The following is a 21,385-nucleotide window of genomic DNA, read 5'->3' on the forward strand; positions in this document are numbered from 1 at the left end:
ACTCTCTGTGACTCCCACAGCCTAGCCCTCCAGGCTCCTCTGTCCATGTGATTCTCCAGGCAGGAATACTGGAGTGGGTTGCCATGCCCTCCTCTGGGGATCTTTCCAGGCAAATGCTCAAAAGCTTTACTGAATGAATGCAGAATGAATTTATCACCGTTCTTCTTCCCTTCACTACATGGTCCTGATTCTATTTCTCAGTCTCTGGGATGATGACGTCTTTCTGCTCTTTCACTACCTCTTAAATATAAGTTGTAATCAGTATAAAGGTTTCAGGCAAGAATTATCCTAATCTTCAAAATAAAAAATCAATACCTAATGAAAAAGTCTAGTTTTCTGCACGATGACTTATTAACAGTGAGTTTACAAATGCCCTGTCCAAGAAAGTAAGGTGTTTTCCTTTCTCTGAAAAAATGACTGGCACATCCAAGAATGACTGGAATGTAACGTCAATAAGGAACTGTAGTTTAAGTAGTGGACCACAGGAACTTCTGAAAAGAGAAGCAGATATGGAATTACAGATAAAAATCAGGAAATAACAGTTTGTTGCGAGCTCCCTGCATACAGGCTCACACAATGACCTCATTGAATTGCACAACTTGGAGGAAGTGGGTACTATTTCAACCCCATATGACGGATGAGGACCCAATCTTACAGATGAAAGGTCCAACGACCGGTCACAGGAACCTAGGGCCTGCAGCATCCTGACGGAAAAGCAATGCTCCCAGCCCTTGTTCACCGCTCGCTGGCAGACACAGCCTCTAACACCCTCGGTCGGTGTCCTCCCTTTGCAGACGCATCGGACAGAATGAAATGTGTCAACAGCTAAAAAGTCCAAGACGGGCCTCTGCGTCCTCTTTACCAGGGAGGCTGGGGCCCTGAGCTGCGCCCTGATCACGGACTTGGTCAGAGGCTCGAAAGGAGGGACTCTGACCTCGGCGAAACTTTTCATTTTAATGCTTGCTTTTAGGCTAAAAGTTTGGTGTCTGGCAGAAGTCCTCGGGGGCTTCCCTGGTGGCACAATGGTAAAGAATCCGCCTGTCAATACAGGAGATGCTGGCTTGATCCCTGGGCTGGGAAGATCCCCCGGAGAAGGGAATGTAAACCCACTCCAGGATTCTTGTCTGGAGAATCCATGGACAAGAGGAGTCTGGCGGGCTGCGGTCCATGGGGTCGTAAGGAGTCGGACACGACTGAGCGACTGAACAGAAACTCTCCGGCCCCAGGAACGATTCCAGTCCCCTGAGCCAGCAGCTCTCTGTGGGCGTCTAGGAACCGCCCCCCCGCCCCCCCCAATCCAGCCCGAAACCTGCTGGGTGTGCAGAGAGGACCTCCAGCCCCTGAGCCGGGAGGGGAGGAGACAAGAGGGAGGAGGAAGAGGAACCGGAGGTAAAAATAAAGGAGGGTCAGACGATCGGAAGAGGGGGACGAGGGGAGAGAGGAGGAAGGAGAGCAGGTAGCCCGGCTCTTCCCTGCCCCCGGCCCTTTCCCTGCCCGCCGCCCCCTCCCCAGCCTCGGGCCCGACACCCCAAGTCCCCAAGCGCCGTCGACCCCGCGCTCACCTGCCGTCCTGGCCGGGCCCGGGGGTGTCGGCCGCTGGCTCCGCGGCGCCGCCGGCGTTGAGCCCCGAGGCCCGGCGGCTTCGCCTCCGCGGCCGGCTCTGCTCCTGGGCCTCCAGCTCGGGCTCCATGGCGTGGAGGGGGCGGCGCGGTGGCTGGGTGCCCAGGAGGCCCGCTGGGAGCAGCACGGCTCCCGGCCGCTGCGGCCCGGAGACGTGTTCCTGTCAGGCCGGCACCGCCACCTCCGCCGCCGCCATCTTCCGGGGTTTGAAAATGGCGGCCGCGCGGCGACCAGCCAATCAGGGGACGCGGCGCGGTTGCTAGGAACGTGGAGTCCCGCCCCTCTCCTCCTTTCGGGCGCTAAACTGCGCGGAATCTGTGAGGGGGAGCCTGGTCCCCAGGGTCGACCGGCTGATGAGCTGGTGGTCTGGGGTCTAGTTCCTAAATCGCCAAGGCCCGATTACTAGTGTATAGTTCATTAGGACTTTCACCACAAGTCAAGGGAAACTGGAAGCATTTTCAACTCAGTTCATTCACTCATTCCTGTCCTACTGTTTGCGACCCCATGGACTGCAGCATGCCAGGCTCCCCTGTCCTTCACTATCTCCCAGAGTTTACTCAGACTCATGTCCATTGAGTTGGTGATGCCATCCAACCATCTCATCGTCTGTCGTCCAGTCTCCTCCTGCCTTCAATCTTTCCCAGCATCAGGGTCTTTTCCAAAGAGTCAGCTCTTTGCATCAGGTGGCCAAAGCATTGGAATTTCAGCTTCAGCATCAGCCCTTCCAATGAATATTCAAGACCCATTTCCTTTAGGGTGGACTGGTAGGATCTCCTTGCAGTCCAAAGGACTCTTCGAGAGTCTTCTCGAAAACCACGGTTTAAAAGCACAATTCTTCAGTGCTCAGCTTTCTTTACAGTCCAACTCTCACATCCATACATGACTACTGGAAAAACCATAGCCTTGACAATACGGACCTTTGTTGGCAAAGTAATGTCTCTGCTTTTTAATATGCTGTCTAGGTTGGTCATGGCTTTTATTCCAAGGAGCAAGCGCCTTTTAATTTCATGGCTGCAGTCACCATCTGCAGTGATTTTGGAGCCCAAGAAAATAAAGTCTTTCACTATTTCCGCTGTTTCTCCATCTATTTGCCATGAAGTGATGGGACCAGATGCCATGACCTTAGTTTTCTGAATGTTGAGTTTTAAGCCAACTTTTTCACTCTCCTCTTTCACTTTCATTAAGAGGCTCTTTAGTTCTTCTTTGCTTTCTGCTATAAGGTTGGTGTCATCTGCATATCTGAGGTTATTGATATTTCTTCCAGCAGTCTTGATTCTAGTTTGTGCTTCATACAGCCTGACATTTTGCATAATGTACGCTGCATATAAGTTAAATAAGTAGGGTGACAGTATGCAGCCTTGACGTAGTACTTTCCCGATTTGGAACCAGTCTGTTGTTCCATGTCCATTTCTAACTGTTGATTCTTGACCTGCATACAGATTTCTCAGGGCAGGTCAGGTGCTCTGGTATTCCCATCTCTTGAAGAATTTTCCAGTTTGTTGTGATCCACACAAGTGAAGGCTTTGGCATAGTCAAAGGAGATTTGGATAAACTTTAGCAAATTCATCAGTGGTTGTGCACAGATTTTATCCCAGAGGACTCAGGCAGGCCTGTCACACCTCCTTTAACCCCAGAAAAGTGAAAAACTGAAAAGAGACTGTGGTGCTTTAAGTGTGCAGCCCTCAGGTGGGGTCATTTCCTGCTCTGTGATAAAGCTTACCTGGGTGGGTGCCTCCTGTCACGGGCAGTGGGGCACCTTCAGATCAGCATGGTAAGTGCTGTTGTCAATAGTTATAGCAAATTTTACTCATCTTGTGTCTTTCTTTTCCCCACCAAATAATTCTTCATAGATTCTTCATACTGGAGACAAAATATTTAAAGAGACATTTGTTTCTTTCAATATCTGTGTTTGGATTAGATTTAAATCTACTCTGAATTTCACCTGTTCATCTATAATTCTGCTGCTTTGGGGAAAATCTTCATTAATTTGCCTTCAGTGGAAGCACTAAGACCCACTTGACTTTGCATTCCAGGATGTCTGGCTCTAGGTGAGTGATCACACCATTGTGATTATCTGGGTCGTGAAGATCTTTTTTGTATAGTTCTTCTGTGTATTCTTGCCACCTCTTCTTAATATATTCTGCTTCTGTTAGGTCCCTACCATCTCTGTCTTTTATTGTGCCCATCTTTGCGTGAAATGTTCCCTTGGTATCTCTAATTTTCTTGAAGAGATCTCTAGTCTTTCCATTCTATTGTTTTCCTCTATTTCTTTGCACTGATCACTGAGGAAGGCTTTCTTATCTTTCCCTGCTATTCTTTGGAACTCTGCTTTCAGATAGGTATATCTTTCCTTTTCTCCTTTGCCTTTTGCTTCTCTTCTTTTCAAAGCTGTTTTTAAGACCTCATCAGACAACCATTTTGCTTTTTTGCATTTCTTTCTCTTGGGGATGGTCTTGATCACTACCTCCTGTACAATGTCACAAAGCCCCATCCATAGTTCTTCAGGCACTCTATCAGATCTAATCCCTTGAATCTATTTGTCACTTCCACTGTATAGTCATAAGGGACTTGATTTAGGTCAGACCTGAATGGTCTAGTGGCTTTTCCTACTCTCTTCAATTTAAGACAGAATTTGGAAATAAGGAGTTCGTGATCTGAGCCACAGTCAGCTCCCAGTCTTGTTTTTGCTGACTGTACAGAGCTTTTCTGTCTTTGGCTGCAAAGAATATAATTAATCTGATTTCAGTATTGACCATCTGGGGATGTCCATGTGTAGAATCAGTCTTCTCTTGTGTTGTTGGAAGAGGGTATTTGTTATGAGCAGTGCATTCTCTTGGCAAAACTCTATTAGCCTTTGCCCTGCTTCATTCTGTACTTCAAGGCCAAATTTGCCAGTTACTCCAGGTATTTCTTGACTACCTGCTTTTGCATTCCAGTCCCCTATAATGGAAAGAACATCTATTTTTGGTGTTAGTTCTAGAAGGTCTTGTAGTCTTCATGGAACCGTTCAACTTTTAGATCTTTCTTAACCTTTGGGGAGAAGAGAGGTTGAAAGTCATGACCTAAAATGAATTATTCATGTTCAATAAATCCCCGGTTGCCAAAGGTACTGAAGATGAATTCTCAGGCTGTCTCTAGGAAATAGTAAATCTGATTCTGAGACCTCCTGCCTCCCGGTGCAGAGGGGACAGCATCTCCTTGGTAAAAGAGTGAAAGCGCTTCATCCTCTAATTATAAGAAAGGACCACATCACCTAAAGGATCTTCTTAAATGAAAAAGACAATTTAACAATTGCTACACAGTACATTCTTTGGTTCAAAATACTGTTTTGTAGGTGTTCAAAGCCTTTAAAAATAGCTTCTTCTTTCACACCAGAAAGGGAATCTATCCCAAGAAATAAAATTATATACACATTGAAGGATGGCAGAATGTGCTGCCCTATATATGCTGCTTTGGCAGCAGGATTATTTTGAGCTGAAGAACAACAGGTGCCAGAAGCACCTTCTGACCTGCCTTTTCTTCCTAAAAGTGGGAGATAAACTTCCCTTGTGAGAGGGGCCCTCCCGGCATCAGGGGGAAAGACACACACTTGTCACCAGAGATGAGCAGAGCCAAGAGACAGAGAACTGTGTGCAAACAGACCTTGTTTAAGTAGCTCCTATCTTCCTTTGGTGGCCCCGTGTATTTTACCTACTTTTCCATAATTCCCTCTCATTGTCCCACCTCATGCATAAGCACTGAGGTTTTGCTGCCTTTTTGCATCTTTGTTTTCTTATGGAGGCTCCTCTGTACATGTCAAAGTCTGTTTGCTTTTCTCCTGTTAATCCATCGTCTGTCGTTTATATTCTCATGCTTACTGGATACCCTAAGAGGGTGAAAGGCAAAGGAGAAAAGGAAAGATATACCTATCTGAATGCAGAGTTCCAAAGAATAGAAGGGAAAGATAAGAAAGCCTTCCTCTGTGATCAATGCCAAGAAATAGAGTAAAACAATAGAATGGAAAGACTAGAGATCTCTTCAAGAAAATTAGAGATACTGAGGGAACATTTCACGCAAAGATGGGCACAATAAAGGACAGAAATGGTATGGACCTAACAGAAGCAGAATATATTAAGAAGAGGTGGCAAGAATACACAGAAGAACTTTACAAGAAAGATCTTCATGACCCAGGTAATCACAATGGTGTGATCACTCATCTAGAACCAGACATCCTGGAATTCGAAGTCAAGTGGGCCTTAGGAAGCATCACTACAATCAAAGCTAGTGGAGGTGATGGAATCCCAGTTGAGCTATTTCAAGTCCTAAAAGATGATGCTGTGAAAGTGCTGCACTCAATATGCCAGCAAATTGGGAAAACCCAGCAGTGGCCACGGGACTGGAAAAGGTCAGTTTTCATTCCAATCCCAAAGAAAGGCAATGCCAAGAATGCTCAAACTACCGCACAATTGCACTCGTCTCACACGCTAACTCAAAATTCTCTAAGCCAGGCTTCAACAGTAAGTGAACCATGAACTCCCAGATATTCAAGCTGGATTTAGAAAAGGTAGAGGAACCAGAGATCAACTATCCAACATCCATTGGATGATCAAAAAAGCAAGAGAGTTCCAGAAAAACATCTACTTCTGCTTTATTGACTATGCCAAAGCCTTCGATTGTGTGGATCACAAGAAACTGTGAAAAATTCTTCAAGAGATGGGAATACCAGAGCACCTGACCTGCCTCCTGAGAAATCTGTATGCAGGTCAAGAATCAATGGTTAGAACTGGAGATGGAACAATAGACTGGTTCCAAATTGGGAAAGCAGTACGTCAAGGCTGCATACTGTCACCCTGCTTATTTAACTTATATGCAGTGTACATCATGCGAAATGCCAGGCTGTATGAATCACGGGCTGGAATCAAGATTGATCGGAGAAATATCAATAACCTCAGATATGCAGATGACACCACCTTTATGGTAGAAAGTGAAGAACTAAAGAGCCTCTTGATGAAAGTGAAAGAGGAGAGTAAAATGTTGGCTTAAAACTCAACATTCAGAGAACTAAGATCATGGCATCTGGTCCCATCACTTCATGGCAAATAGATGGGGAAACAGTGGAAACAGTGAGAGACTTTATTTTCTTGGGCTCCAAAATCACTGCAGATGGCGACTGCACCCACGAAATTAAAAGATGATTGCTCCTTGGAGGGGGATTCCTGGATAGCTCAGTTTGTAAAGAATCTGCCTGCAATGCAAAAGACCCTGGTTTGATTCCTGGGTTGGGAAGATCCGCTGGAGAAGGGATAGACTACCTACTCCAGTATTCTTGAGCTTTCTTTGTGTCTTAGCTGGTAAAGAATCTGTCTGCAATGGGGGAGACTTGGGTTTGATCCCTTGGTTGGGAAGAGTCCCTGGAGAAGGGAAAGGCTACCCACTCCAGTATTCTGGCCTGGAGAATTCCATGGACTGTGTAGTCCATGGGGTCACAAAGAGTCAGGCATGATGGAAAGACTTTCACTTTCACTTGCTCCTTGGAAGAAAAGCTATGAGCAACCTAGACAGTGTATTAAAAAGCAGAAACATTATTTTGCCAACAAAGGTCCATCTAATCAAAGCTATGGTTTTTCCCATAGTCATGTATGGATGTGAGAGTTGAACTATAAAGAAAGCTGAGCACTGAAGAATTGATGCTTTTGAACTGTGGTGTTGAAGACTCTTGAGAGTCCCTTGGACTGCAAGGAGATCCAACCAGTCAATCGTAAAGGAACTCAGTCCTGAATATTCATTGGAAGAACTGATACTGAAGCTGAAGCTCCAGTACTTTGGCTACCTGATGTAAAGAACTGACTCATTTCAAAAGACCCTGATGCTGGGAAATATTGAAGGCAGGAGGAGAAGGGGACATCAAAGGATGAGATGGTTGGATGCCATCACCAACTCAATGGACATGAGTTTGAGCAGACTCCAGGAGTTGGTGAAGGACAGGGAAGCCTGGCATGATGCAGTTGATGGGATTGCAAAGAGTCAGACATGACTGAGCGACTGAACTTGCACTAGAATCATGACACAGGGAAGAAAGATTTTTTTTAAATTAAAGTTTAGTTGATTTTCAATATCATGTTAATGGACAGAAGTGATTCAGATAAAGGAATATACACCATGTATATTTTCTATATTCCTTTTCAGATTTTTTTTCCCTTACAGATTAGTACAAAATGTTGAAATAGTTTTTAGTTTTGAAAGAGTGAGAAGTTAGAGAGTAAGAAGCCGATAGCTAAGAATCATCTCTATACCGCTTTGGAGCAGTTTGAGTAAAGGAGTACAGAATTGTCATCTAGGGAGCTGGTCTCCATCCAGACAGGCCTTCAGAACATGCAGGGATGTCAATGGTACCTAAGAAATTGCTGACATTTGATCTTTTTACTCACAGAAACAACAATTTCACCCTTTCAACCTAGTACTTCATTGAGATTTTCTGAAGTTAGAATCTGTCCTTAGCTCTTTGATGGTGTAAAAGGAAACAGTCCTTTGGGGTTTGTGAGCATCAGTTCCCACAGTGACAGGTAATCCAGGATGTCGACTGGGATTCTCAGTGGGGAGGGGTTTCTTATCAGTAAGGAGAATACTGTCTTTTTAGGCAGAGCCTCCCTTTCCTATTTTTAGACACTTGGTAACCTACTATTTTGTTCAGTTACTCACAAGTATTTATTGAATTCCTACTATAAGATGCCCTGGCTACACAGTAGGGAAGTGATGAACAGAAGACAAACTTTACTAGGTACTGCAGAAATAGAGCTGAGGAGAGTGGATTAGTATGAGGGCTGGCTACTCACAGATGTGAAAATTCTGATGAACCATCTTGATCCCACAAGAGATCAACTTTCTATTGCTAAATCCCGGTCCCAAATGGAATGTCTTACTCTGCCTAGGACAATGCTGAATACATGACAAACATTCCCTGAATCCTCTTTTTCTCATTATTTTTCTTGTAATAATCAGACTCTAGATTTCCCTCCCAGAGAAGATGTTCCTGTTACCTTAACTGGATCTAAATATCACCCAAATTCCTTTAATCATGGATTTACAACCATAGATTTACAAATACTGTTTAGGGGGATTTCCTTCTAGATTATTTCCAGAATCTTCAGCTGTATGCAATTACACCAATCACTGTGTAGGTTGATATTACATATATTCAACAACTAGTATTCTAATATAAATTAATGTGTAAATCAATCATTCTAAAGCCAACACAACATTGTAAAGCAATTACCTTCCAATTAAAAATTCAAAAACAGGATTCATAGAGGCAGTAACAGATATACATAAAATGTAATGAGATAGAAAGTAAAGTTAAGGAATAAAGAGGAAAAAAAATCAGTGTTTTTGTAAAGCTACTTACCAAGTGAAACATTCATTGGTTGTCATACATTCTTAATATGAGAGGAGGATTATTTTTTTTAAAGATTATTTTTTTATTTTCAACCTAGGTATATGTTGGAAGCAGATTCGGATAAACTTTAGCAAATTCATCAGTGGTTGTGCACAGATTTTATCCCAGAGGACTCAGGCAGGCCTGTCACACCTCCTTTAACCCCAGAAAAGTGAAAAACTGAAAAGAGACTGTGGTGCTTTAAGTGTGCAGCCCTCAGGTGGGGTCATTTCCTGCCCTGTGATAAAGCTTACCTGGGCAGGCGCCTCCTGTCATTACCACGGGCAGTGGGGCACCTTCAGATCAGCATGGTAAGTGCTGTTGTCAATAGTTATAGCAAATTTTACTCATCCTGTGTCTTTCTTTTCCCCAACAAAGAATTCTTCATAAATTCTTCATACAAGAGGCAAAATATTTAGAGACATTTGTTTCTTTCAATATCCGTGTTTAGATCAGATTTAAGTCTACTCTGAATTTCACCTGTTCATCTATAATTCTGCTGCTTTGGGGAAAATCTTCATTGATTTGCCTTCAATGGAAGCACGGAGGCAAGATCTTTCTTTAGTTTTTACATTTGCTTTAGATCAAGTGTGCTGACCTTTCTGTAGGAATCAGTAGCTTTGCTTTTAGTTACGCTTTCAGAGTTTCTGGGGACTTCAGACTCAGGTTGCTCTTGCTAAGCTCACAAATGCGTGGCCGGGTGAAGTACGGGGACCTCTGTCTTATTCTCTCTTGAGTGTAGTTCTTTGTGGACAATAATTAATACAGTTACTTACAATAATTCTGTTTGGAGACCACCTTTTAAGATCCACTTTCCTTTCATTCTCTCTTTTTTTAGTTGACATATAGTTGCTTACAATATTATGTAAATTACAGGTATATAGTATAGTGATTCATTATTTTCAAAGGTCATACTCCATGTATAATTACTATGACGTATTGGCTATATTCCCTGTGTTGTGTACTATATCTTTGCAGCTTATTCTTTGTACATAATAGTTTGTACTTCTTAATCTCCACTCCTGTCTTGAACCTCCCTCCATCCTTCTCCCCACTGGTAATCAGTAGTTTGTTCTCTTTGTGAGTCTGTTTCGGTTATTATATTTATTTGCTTATTTTTCTTAGATTCCATATATAAGTGATAACATGCAATATTTGTCCTTGTCTGACTTTGTAATACACTTCAGGTCCATCCCAGAGAAGGCAATGGCACCCCACTCCAGTACTCTTGCCTGGAAAATCCCATGGACGGAGGAGACTGGTAGGCTGCAGTCCATGGGGTCGCTAAGAGTCGGACACAACTGAGCGACTTCACTTTCACTTTTCACTTTCATGCATTGGAGAAGGAAATGGCAACCCACTCCAGTGTTCTTGCCTGGAGAATCCCAGGGACGGGGGAGCCTGGTGGGCTGCTCTCTATGGGGTCACACAGAGTCGGACACGACTGAAGTGACTTAGCAGCAGCAGCAGCCATCCAGTTTACTGTAAATTGCAAAAATTTGTTCTTTTTAATAGCTGAGTAATATTCCACTGTACCATACCACTTCTTCTTTATCCAGTCATCTGTCAATGGACATTTAGTTTGCTTTCATTTTTTGGCTATTGGTAATAGTGGTGCTATGAACACTGAGGTGCGTGTGTCTTTTCTAATCAGTGTTTTTATTTTTTTGGAATACAAGGAGTCGAATTGCGGGTTAAGTGGTAGTTCTATATTTAGTTTTACACAGTGGCTGGACCAATTTACATTCCTACCAACAGTGTAATCTCTTATGTTCCAGTCACAGTAAATTTTAGTATCTTAGAATTTTTTAATTCTTCAATGGAAGCAAGTATTCAAACTGCTTTTTTTCATCTTTTATCGTCTCTGCCTGTTGGATATTCTCTCCAAATTTAAGGATGTTTGTTTTATATTGTTTTGATCTGAAAAATTATGCTTTTCTACATGAGGAGTGCTTGCAGCAATGGAAACCCACTGTGTTTTGACTGTATCAGCTTTGATATTCTGGGTGTGACCCTGCAAGATATTTCCATTGTGGAAAAATGGGTGAGAGATCCATGAATCTACGATTCATATTTATCTCAAAATAAAAAGTAATTAGAAAACTGTGCTGTCCTAGTAATTCCAGTGAGCTTTAAAGCTGCATTTATTAGTGCTGGGACATCACTACTGATATTCTGTGGGCAACTTTTTTTTTTTTTTTAAATAGTGTGATTATTTTAACAGATAGTTTGGAAAGGAGGAAGAGGCTAAGAGAAGAATAAGGTGGAGATAGCCTTCTGTCCCTAGGGACATAGTTATGAGATAAACTCAGCTGCTTCTGCAACCAGCGTGGGCAAGATTTGTCCTTCCTGGGCCAAGTATTCTTGCTAAGTTCAAAAGGCTCAGTCTCACTCCTATGTATGCATCACACTGGGGAATAGTCCCCATGAAGAGCAGCAATTTTTTTCCATGTTGGTGTTTATTTTTACTGTGAATAATTAAGAGCAAGTGTCCTGTGGACTGGTGGATTGGGTAGAAAATAGTCAGGGGAGGATGTTGTGAGAGAAGTCCACATGTAAGTGGTTTTAATGATGTATAAGCAACAAACCTCCACCCCACCCCTACTGCTTTCAAGTTTGTACCTGAATCTCGAGATGTAGGTAACTTTTGATCTGATTACAGTAGCTGATGTACTGAGATCATCTTGAGTCCTTCTTGAGGGGAGAGGAGAAAGCTGTGCTTTGCAGATGGGGTGTGAGAAGGCTGCTGATGGAATGTGCTGTTTAGGTTTTCCTGTGCCAGAAAGAGGTTGGAAAAATTGGTTGATACTAAGTGAGGTTCACTGCCTTTGTCGTGAGAGACATGGTGGCACAGAAAAGCAACAAGAGGGAAGTTCTACTTGACTTGTGCACTGGAATTCCTCATAAAGCACTGTTAGGCCACATGACTCAGAGAGACAAAGTACAGAGTTTGTGCAGCTAAGCAGGAGCAGAGTCCAGGTCAGATGATGGGGGTGTGACCAGCCAGAGAAACTACTCCCAACCTCCAGCTGGTGTCTTTTTGTGGTTCAGTCTCCGTCACTTTGAATGGTGATGGCAGCCATGAAATTAAAAGATTCTTGCTCCTTGGAAGGAAAGCTATGACAAACTCAGACAGCATATTAAAAAGCAAAGACATCACTTTGCTGGCAAAGGTTTGTAGAGTCAAAACTATGGTTGTTCCAGTAGTCATGTACAGATATGAGAGTTGGACCATAAAGAAGGCCGAGTTCCGAAGAACTGATGCTTTTGAACTGTGGTGCTGGAGAAGACTCGTGAGAGTCCCCTGAACTGCAAAGAGATCAAACCAGTCAATCCTAAAGGAAATCAGTCCTGAATATTCATTGGAAGGACTGATGCTGATGCTCCAGTACTTTGGCCACCTGATGCGACGCGCTGAGTCATTAGAAAAGACTCCGACGTTGGCAAAGATTGAAGGGAGGAGGAGAAGGGGATGGCAGAGGATGAGATCGTTGGATAGTATCACTGACTCAATGGACATGAATCTGAGCAAATTCTGGGAGATAGTGAAGGACAGGGAAGCCTGGCGTGGTGCAGCCCATGGAGTCACAAAGAGTTGGACTGAACAACAACTCAGACCTTGGGAAAGTGCAGCCATGGATGGACAGACGAGGGCAGGGTTGCCTATTAGTGGATCAGAGAGACAGCCTGAAGGGTCCTGATATTGCAGCAAATAGTCTATTTACCCTTCTGCATAGACTTTTTCCATGACAATTGGCATTCAGAACACAATGATACTAAAGCTAGCAATTGCTGTTCTTTTAGATTTTCAGGATTTAACTTTTTCTCCTGGCTCTAAGATGAGTAGATACTTAAATTACAAAAAAAAGTTGTTTGCCTTAAAAAAAAGGAGTGAATGGTGATTTAAAAGTGTGAGAGGAGGGGGAGGCCAATGGAAATGAAGAAAATAGGTAAGTTTAAAGAGGATAAAGAAATTCTCCCCAGATATAACTAGAGTTAATGTTTTAATGCATTTTAAAGACTTTTTCTATGCTTATTTTTATTTTACTTCATTTATTTATTTTTATTGAAGTGTATATATATATGTATATATATATATACGCTTTCATATTCTTTTCTGTTATGGTTTATTACAGGCTCAGATGGTAAAGAATCTGCCTGCAATGCAGGAGACCTGGGTTCGATCACTGGGTTGGGAAGATACCCTGGAGGAGGGCATGGCAACCCATTCTAGTATTCTTGCCAGGAGAATCCCCATGGACAGAGGAGCCTGGTGGGCTATAGTCCATGGGGTTGCAAAGAGTTGGACATGACTGAGTGACTAAGCACAGCACATTGAATATAGTTCCTTGTGCCATACAATAGGACCTTGTTGTTTATCTGTTTTATATATAGTAGTGTGTGTATGTTAATCCCAAACTGCTAATTTATCCCTCCCCACTTTCCCTTTGGTATCTATAAGTTTGTTTTGTATGTCTGTGGTCTGTTTCCATTTTGTAAATAAGTTCATTTTTATCGTATTTTAGATTTCACATATATGATATTTGTCTTTCATATGATATTTGTCTTTCTCTGTCTGACTTACTTCACTTCATATGATCATCTCCAGGTCCATCCATGTTGTTGCACATGGCATAATTTCATTCTTTTTTTATGGCTGAGTAAGTTCATTTTTAAATGTATCTGACATCATACTTTATATAAATTACATAACATATACTTTTCATTCAATATTTTAACATAAGCATTTCCCATGTCATATAGTTTTTATTTTTTTGGGTGGGGGGGGTAAATATAAAAGTTTGCATAACATGCCATTGTATTATTTTCCTTTAAATGCCACCAAAAAGTGAATGGTTAACTATATTGGTTCTTGGTTTTTACCCTTGCAAATAATGATACTGTGAATGCCACTCTGCTTAAATGTTTTCATTTTAGATTCTTTCTTTTGTAATTCATTCACTTATGTCATTTGCCCATTTTTCTAATAGATATATCAAGTATTTTTAAAATGATGTATATAAAATTGCCTTATACATAGCTCTTACATATGAAGGGTTATACATAAATCCTTTTTATATACATCAACATTTTTGCCTATTATGGTATGGAGGTTTTGTATTTTGGGGTTGTTAAATCTCTAGCTTGTTTCCTTGGCGAAATTTGCTCTACTTTTAAGCTTAGAACTTCCTTCCTTATTTAGAGCACATAAGAAAAGTAAAATCTCAAGATATGAAATGATAACATCTTTAATTTACTGCAGTGGATTTTAATATGTATCAGGCTGTACATCAATTTTGGTTTTATTCCTTTCCAATAACTAATTTTTTTCTGGGTGAGTAAGCTTGATTTTATTCTTATATAGTATGTCTTAACTCATTCTTAGCTCATCACACAATAGGTGCTTAATTTATGTTTCTTGAACTAGAGTCCTTGATTCACTTGTTCCTTTTCTTTTTTTTTTGCTGCATCACACAGCATGTAGTATCTTAGTTCCCTAACCAGGGATGGAACCCATGCCCCCTGCAATTGAAGTGTGGAGTCTTAACCCCTGGACCACCAGGGAAGTCTAGTTCAATTATTCCTGAAGCTTGCCTGTATCCTGGTTTTTGGTTTCCATGACACAGCTTTCATTAGCCTTATCATCAAGTTCTCTTGCTGGCATAGGCTAGCCTGGTTTCTGTCAGTCATGAGCAGACATGCTGAGTGATGTAGTTCATGTTGTCATGTTAGGAGGATGCACACACACAGTTGTAACTTCTTACTATGGCTCATTTCAGAGGGAGTGCCTGTCTATCCACATTGGCCAGGCCGGTGTCCAGATTGGGGGTGCTTGCTGGGAGCTCTATTGCCTGGAACACGGAATCCAGCCAGATGGTGTTGTTCCCGATGGTGGTCAGGATCCGCTGGCACCTGCTAAAACAGAGCCCATGGGTGCATCTTTCGATTCCTTCTTTTGTGAGACCAGAGCTGGGAAGTATGTGCCCAGAGCACTCTTCATGGACCTGGAGCCTACTGTCATAGGTAATGTACGTTCCAGTGTGCTTAACTGGGTCCACAACCCAAACAAACAAGTACAGAGACTGGCATGACTAGCTGTGGGCCTGGGAACTCCAAGAACTGTCCACAGTCACCAGGAGCCGGGAGAGAGGCAGGGGGCAGTTTCTCCATCAGAACTTCCAGAAGGAGCCAACCCTGCCAGTGTCTGGACGTTGAACTTCTGGCTTCCTGAACTATGAGACAATAAACCTCCCTTGGTTTTGTTTGTAAATTAATTTATTTTATTTTTGGCTGTGCTGGGTCTTTGTTGCTGTGCTCAGGCTTTCTCTCAGTGCGGTGAGTGGGGGCTACTCTCTAGCTGTGGTGCATGGGCTCAGTCGCTCTGTGACATGTGGAATCCTCCTGGACCAGGGATCGAACCTGTATCTCCTGCATTGGCAGGAGGATTCTTATCCACTGTACCACCAGGGAAGTCCAGCCTCCCCTGTTTTAAGCCAAGTTTGTTGTCATTTGTTAGGGCAGCCCCGATAAACTAATAAAGGGTGGGATGATGGAAAAACGTGCTTTCCATTTATGTGGGAATAATTACACCTTTTCCTAGACTAAAAAAGCCGATTGGGCAGTTTAAATTCATTTCTTCCTATGATATTGGTGGAGAGAAAGGGGGCTCGGCACGAGTTAGGGGTGGGATGGAGTGGGTGGCACTGACCACCCTTCCCCTCTGCAGACGAGGTGCGTGCAGGCAGCTACCGCTCACTCTTCCACTCTGAGCAGCTCGTCAGTGGAAAAGAAGATGCTGCAAACAACTACGCCCGAGGTCGCTACTCTGTGGGGCCAGAGATCCTCGACCTGGTGCTGGAGAGGATCCGCAAGCTGGCAAGTGGCTCCCTTCTCCTTCCAGGACCATTTAGAGTGCCCGGGGTCCCTGGGGACCCGCCTAGCCAGCACCAGCACTTTCTCCCTCCCCTCCATCACTCGGTTTCTATCCTGAAGCCTCCCGCACAGGCACATGCTCAGAGCTGGGCTGGTCCTGATGCTGGAACTGCTAACCTTCCTTACTAGGGAGGGGAGAAGCCTCACACTTACTCCAAGGGCCAGTCAACTCCTTTGTTTCTTATTCCTTTTCCCATGCATGAAGAAATGTTTTATTTCATTCCCCCCTTGCTTTATTGAGATATAATTGACATATGGAGTGGAGTGTGTTAGTTGCTCAGTCGTGTCTGACTCTTTGCAGCCTCATGGACTGTAGCCCACCAGACTCTTCTGTCCATGGAATTCTCCAGGCAAGAACACTGGAGTGAGTTGCCATTCCCTTCTCCAGGGGATCTTCCCAACCCAGGGATTGAATCCAGGTCTCCCACATTGCAGGCAGATTCTTTACCATCTGAGCCACCAGGCAAACACTGTGTAAATTTAAGGTGTACAGCAAGATGATTTAATTCATATTATCAAATATACATATATTATCAAATGATCACCATCATTTGATAACCATCAGGATAGTTAAGACATCCATCCCTCACATAATTACCTTTTTTTGTGTGGTGACAGCATTTAAGATCTATTCTCTAGGACTTCCCTCGAAGTCCAGACTTTGCCTTCCAGTGCAGGGGATGGGGTTTGATCCCTCCTCAGGGAGCTAAGATCTCACATGCCTCTCAGCCAAAAAAACCCAAAACATAAAATGGAAGTAATATTGTAACAAATTCAATAAAGACTTTAAAATGGTTCACATTAAAAAAAAATCTTTAAAAAAGAAAAGATCTAGTCTCTTAGTAGCTTTCAAGTATACTATACAATGCTGTTAACTACAGTCACTATGCTGTATGTTAAACCCCCAGAAGTTATTAATCTTATAACTGGAAGTTTATACCCTCTGACCACCAGCATCTCCCCTTTTTCCTCCACCCCCCACCCTCTGGCAACTACTATTGTTCTCTCTGTTTCTATGAGTTTGGCCTTTTTTGATTCCGCATGTCAGTGAGATGATTCAATATTTGTCTTTCTCTGTCTGACTTATTTCACTTTGCTTAATTGCCCCTGAGGTCCATCCATGTTGTCGCAAACGGCAGGATTTCCTTCTTTTAAACGACTAGCCACCATCTACTCTTGCTTCTGCTGACTCATGACTTCTCTGGTTATCGGAGACTTCCCTCTGAAACTTGTCATTTTCCAACAGTGACCATGAGTTGTAAAGTTAACAGGAGGCACATCCTCCCTGGAGATCAGTTCCCCCATTTACTGACAGTAAATTCTTCTTTAAAATCCTGTCTGGAGAATCCTCTGTCTAGTAAATATTTTGGTGTTTGGCATCATCATTAGAGAATACCATGCTTTTTTACACCAGCACAGTAGATTGGGTACAAAAGTGACGGATATTTCATCTACTGAGGGGTGGTGGTGGGGAACTATATTACTTTAATATTTTGCTTGTCATTTTCTTCATTATTGATAAACACCTTACTTTAGCTCACATATACATTTGTATACTCATATACCTATACTTTAGCTCACATACACGTACATTCATAGAGGGCAGCAAAAGACAGTAGAATGTTTAAGCCCAGCTTACAGCAAAACTCTAAAGCATTTCCCCCACTCCAGAAGTAACCACTTAAGTATGTTTCAAAGTAAACATGTTTGTGATGGTGATAACAACAGTAAACCAGAACTTTCTGTTTTTGGGTACTGGTTGTGTCCCACAGTTACCACTGCTTCTGGGTTTATTTGGCTGAATTCTCATTTCTTGTTTATGAATACTTTCCCCAGGCGGAACACTGCAGTGGGCTTCAGGGGTTTCTGATCTTCCGAAGCTTTGGAGGAGGCACTGGGTCGGGATTTACGTCTCTCTTGTTGGAGCAGCTCTCCGAAGAATACAGTGGCAAGACTAAATTGGAGTTCTCCGTCTATCCAGCCCCCAGGATCTCAACCGCTGTAGTGGAGCCTTACAACTCCATCCTCACCACCCACCCCACCATAGAGTACGTGGACTGTACCTTCCTGGTGGACAACGAGGCCATCTACAACATCTGTCATGGCAAACTTGACCTTGAACGCCCCTCTTATGCCAGCATCAACAGGCTGATCAGCCAGGCAGCATCTTCCATCACTGCCTCCCTCCGGTTTGAAGGCATCCTGAACGTGGACCTGATCGAATTCCAGACCAATCTGGTGCCTTACCCGCGGATACACTTCCCAGTGACCAGCTTCGCCCCCATCCTGTCTGCTGATAGCAACCACCACAAGGAGCCGTCTGTGTTGGACATCACAGCTGCATGCTTTGAGCCCTCCCACCAGCTAGTCAGGTGTGACCCTCGCCTGGGGAAGTACGTGGCCTGCTGCCTGCTCTACAGAGGGGATGTGGTCCCCAAGGAGGTGAACGCGGCGATTGCAGCCACAAAGTCCAGGAACTCTGTTCAGTTTGTAGACTGGTGTCCGACTGGATTCAAGGTGGGCATCAACGATCGACCCCTCCGGGAGGTGCCAGGAGGGGACCTGGCTGAGGTCCAGCGGGCAGTCTGTATGCTGAGCAACAACACGGCGGTTGCAGAGGCCTGGGCCCGTCTGGGCCACAAGTTTGATCTCATGTTTGCTAAGAGGGCATTTCTGCACTGGTACATCAGGGAGGGCATGGAGGAAGGCGAGTTTGCAGAGGCCAGGGAGGACTTGGCGGTCCTGGAGAAGGATTACGAGGAAATGGGGAGAAGTCTCTGATGCAGATCTGACCGGTAACAATGAATGCTGAGTTGAAGTGTCGTGCTTTATGTTTCAAGGCTAGAGTTCCCTTCATGAGAAGAAAAAGGAAATTAAGTCAAGCAAGACCCCAAGTTCCATGCTCAATCAAATGGGGGTCAACATTAACAGTAAGCCTGGACTTCCCTGGTAGTCCAGTGGTTACGAATCCACCAGCCAATGCAGGGGACACAGGTTTGATCCCTAATCTGGGAAGATCCCACATGTCGTGGAAAATAAATGATTAAACAAATAAAATACCAACAACGTACCACTTTGACTGTTTTCAGCTCACACTGTTGTTACCACAGAGGACAATGACTGCAATTTGGTGGAAATGATGTTTATAAACACACTTTTCACTGTGTTCTCACACACTCCAATCAAGCTAGACAGCTTGCCCCTTCCCACGTTTTTCTCTTTCTTGACTGCTTCTCTTTCTCTGTTTTTCTCTCTCTCCTCTCTCACTCTTTCTTCTCCCTGCTTTCTCTTTTCTTTCCCTCTATGACTGTGGGGTATAATTCCAACTTCGAACCCAGTTCAGGTGTCACCTATTGCATGTAGCCTGTTTGGAATTCACTTACTTTAACCCAGAATACAGGGAGAGTGAAGGTACACTGTGAAGTTTCCCACTGTGTTGAAAATACTCACTCATAAAATATATTTTTTCATGTAAATATCGTATATAGTAATTTGAACTTTTATTAGGCTGGTTCCAAATTGGGAAAGGAGTACGTCAAGGCTGTATATTGTCATCCTGCTTATTTAACTTATATGCAGACTACATCATGCAAAATGCTGGCCTGCATGAAGCACAAGCTGTAATCAAGATTGCCGGGAGAAATATCAATAACCTCAGATATGCAGATGACACCACCCTTATGGTAGAAAGTGAAGAAGAACTAAAGAGCCTCTTGATGAAAGTGAAAGAGGAGAGTGAAAAAGTTGGCTTAAAACTCAACATTCAGAAAACTAAGGTCATGGCATCTGGTCCCATCACTTCATGGCAAATAGATGGGGAAACAGTGGAAACAGTGAGAGAATTCATTTTCTTGGGCTTCAAAATTACTGCAGATGGTGACTGCAGTCATGAAATTAAAAGATGCTTGCTCCATGGAAGAAAAGCTGTGACCAACCTAGACAACATATTAAAAACCAGAGACATTACTTTGCCAACAAAGGTCTGTCGAGTCAAGGCTATGCTTTTTCCAGTAGTCACGTATCAATGTGAGAGTTGGACTATAAAGAAAGCTGAGCACCAAAGAATTGATGCTTTTGAACTGTGGTGTTGGAGAAGACTCTTGAGAGTCCCTTGGACTGCAAGGAGATCAAACCAGTCAATCGTAAAGGAAATTAGTCCTGAGTATTCATTGGAAGAACTGATGCTGAAGCTGAAGCTCCAATACTTTGGCCACCTGATATGAAGAACTGACTCATTGGAAAAGACCCTGATGCTGGGAAAGATTGAAGGCAGGAGGAGAAGGGGACGACAGAGGATAAGATGGTTGGTTGGCATCACTGACTCGATGGACATGAGTTTGAGCAAGCTCTGGGAGTTGGTGATGGACAGGGAGTTGTGTTGCAGTCCATGGGGTCGCAAAGAGGCAGACACGACAGAGCGACTGAATTGAACTAGAGGCCTTTTACCAAGTGAAAATGTTTTGTTTACCTGTGCCATTTCTCTATTTAGACACTAGAGGGCACTAGTGAAATGCTTAAATAACTGCTCGGTTTATGGGGAAGCCAGGCGTACTCGCATAGAGTCGGACACCACTAAGCGACTGAACTGAACTGAAGGGCATTTGTATCTCTCTGTATGTGTGTGTATGCATGTGTGAAAACACATTTTAAAAACTCAGAAAAGACCTTTTAGAAGTTTCCTTTTATTTTTTTTAAATTAGTAATCTACTAAAATTAAGATTAAAAGCCTAATAATTTCTTAAATTTTTAAGTTCAGTTTGTAAATCTTATTTCTAAGTTAAGCAACATTTAAATAATCATTTTAAATATGTATGAATTGTTGGTCCCCTTTGCAATCTTAGATAAATGCTTAAATACTTTATGTTGTATTCATTTTAATTTATTTTATTTTAAGAACTTTAATTATCTGACAAACCTTCCCAAGAGCTCTAGTTCTTTTAAAATCAAATAAACTAAACTATAAATGTGGTGATTGGTATTCTTACGTTCTCCAAACTGTCTATAAATTAATAAGATTTTTATTTAAGATCACATGTGTAAATCCTTTGCTGTAGCCACGCGTTCCAGGAAACAAACTCACTCAGAAGGACAATGCAGATAGTGGAGTGCAGTTTTTTACACCAGCGGGCCCAAGGCAGAGTCTCCTCTTAGCCAAGGACCCCGACCAGCATTTGTGAAAATCTTTTATACCCCATGTGTATGTGTTGGAACCCACCACCCCAAATTCCTTGAGACTTACATAAACAAAGGAAGGGTAAATATAATTCCAATAACCCCATCATTCATGTGCCATGTGCTTAGACAGTTAAACAATTAGCCAATAATCAATAAGCCCGAGGTTACATTCCTATAGGTACAGAAAATTTATGGCCTGTCTGAAGGAAGGAGTGATCAGTATATGTGTTCTCTTAGGCAAGGAGT

The 21,385-nt window shown here is 43.0% G+C and overlaps 2 protein-coding genes across 4 annotated transcripts in view; one reads left to right on the top strand and one right to left on the bottom strand.

The window, feature by feature from the left end:
• The window catches only part of NET1 (neuroepithelial cell transforming 1), a 34,667-nt gene extending 32,846 nt beyond the window's left edge, over positions 1-1,821 (bottom strand). The window contains exon 1 of the mRNA XM_043883566.1: positions 1,563-1,821. Coding sequence (XP_043739501.1) covers positions 1,563-1,690 — 128 coding nt within the window. The 5' untranslated portion in view covers positions 1,691-1,821. The remainder of the gene's footprint in view (positions 1-1,562) is intronic.
• Positions 1,273-19,587, top strand: TUBAL3 (tubulin alpha like 3). Of its 3 annotated transcripts, none has more exons than XM_043883569.1 (4): positions 1,273-1,389; positions 14,812-15,055; positions 15,759-15,907; positions 17,801-19,587. In XM_043883569.1, exons 2-4 carry the CDS (start codon positions 14,962-14,964, stop codon positions 18,743-18,745), a joined length of 1,188 nt encoding a protein of 395 aa, XP_043739504.1. In that variant the 5' UTR covers positions 1,273-1,389; positions 14,812-14,961; the 3' UTR covers positions 18,746-19,587. The 3 variants fall into 3 exon arrangements, with proteins under 3 accessions (XP_043739504.1, XP_043739503.1, XP_043739505.1); XM_043883568.1 differs by lacking the exon at positions 1,273-1,389 and adding an exon at positions 9,326-9,342; XM_043883570.1 differs by lacking the exon at positions 1,273-1,389 and adding an exon at positions 12,588-12,981.
• The last annotated feature ends 1,798 nt before the right edge of the window (positions 19,588-21,385 follow it).

This window comes from Cervus elaphus, chromosome 23 (assembly GCF_910594005.1).
Source record: "Cervus elaphus chromosome 23, mCerEla1.1, whole genome shotgun sequence".
NCBI lineage: Eukaryota > Metazoa > Chordata > Mammalia > Artiodactyla > Cervidae > Cervus > Cervus elaphus.

Excerpts from the sequence above, each read along its gene's own strand:
- TUBAL3 (XM_043883568.1), top strand. Across the intron at positions 15,056-15,758 it reads CCTGGAGCCTACTGTCATAG|ACGAGGTGCGTGCAGGCAGC; the intron begins GTAATGTACGTT and ends TCCCCTCTGCAG. Across the intron at positions 15,908-17,800 it reads TGGAGAGGATCCGCAAGCTG|GCGGAACACTGCAGTGGGCT; the intron begins GCAAGTGGCTCC and ends TACTTTCCCCAG.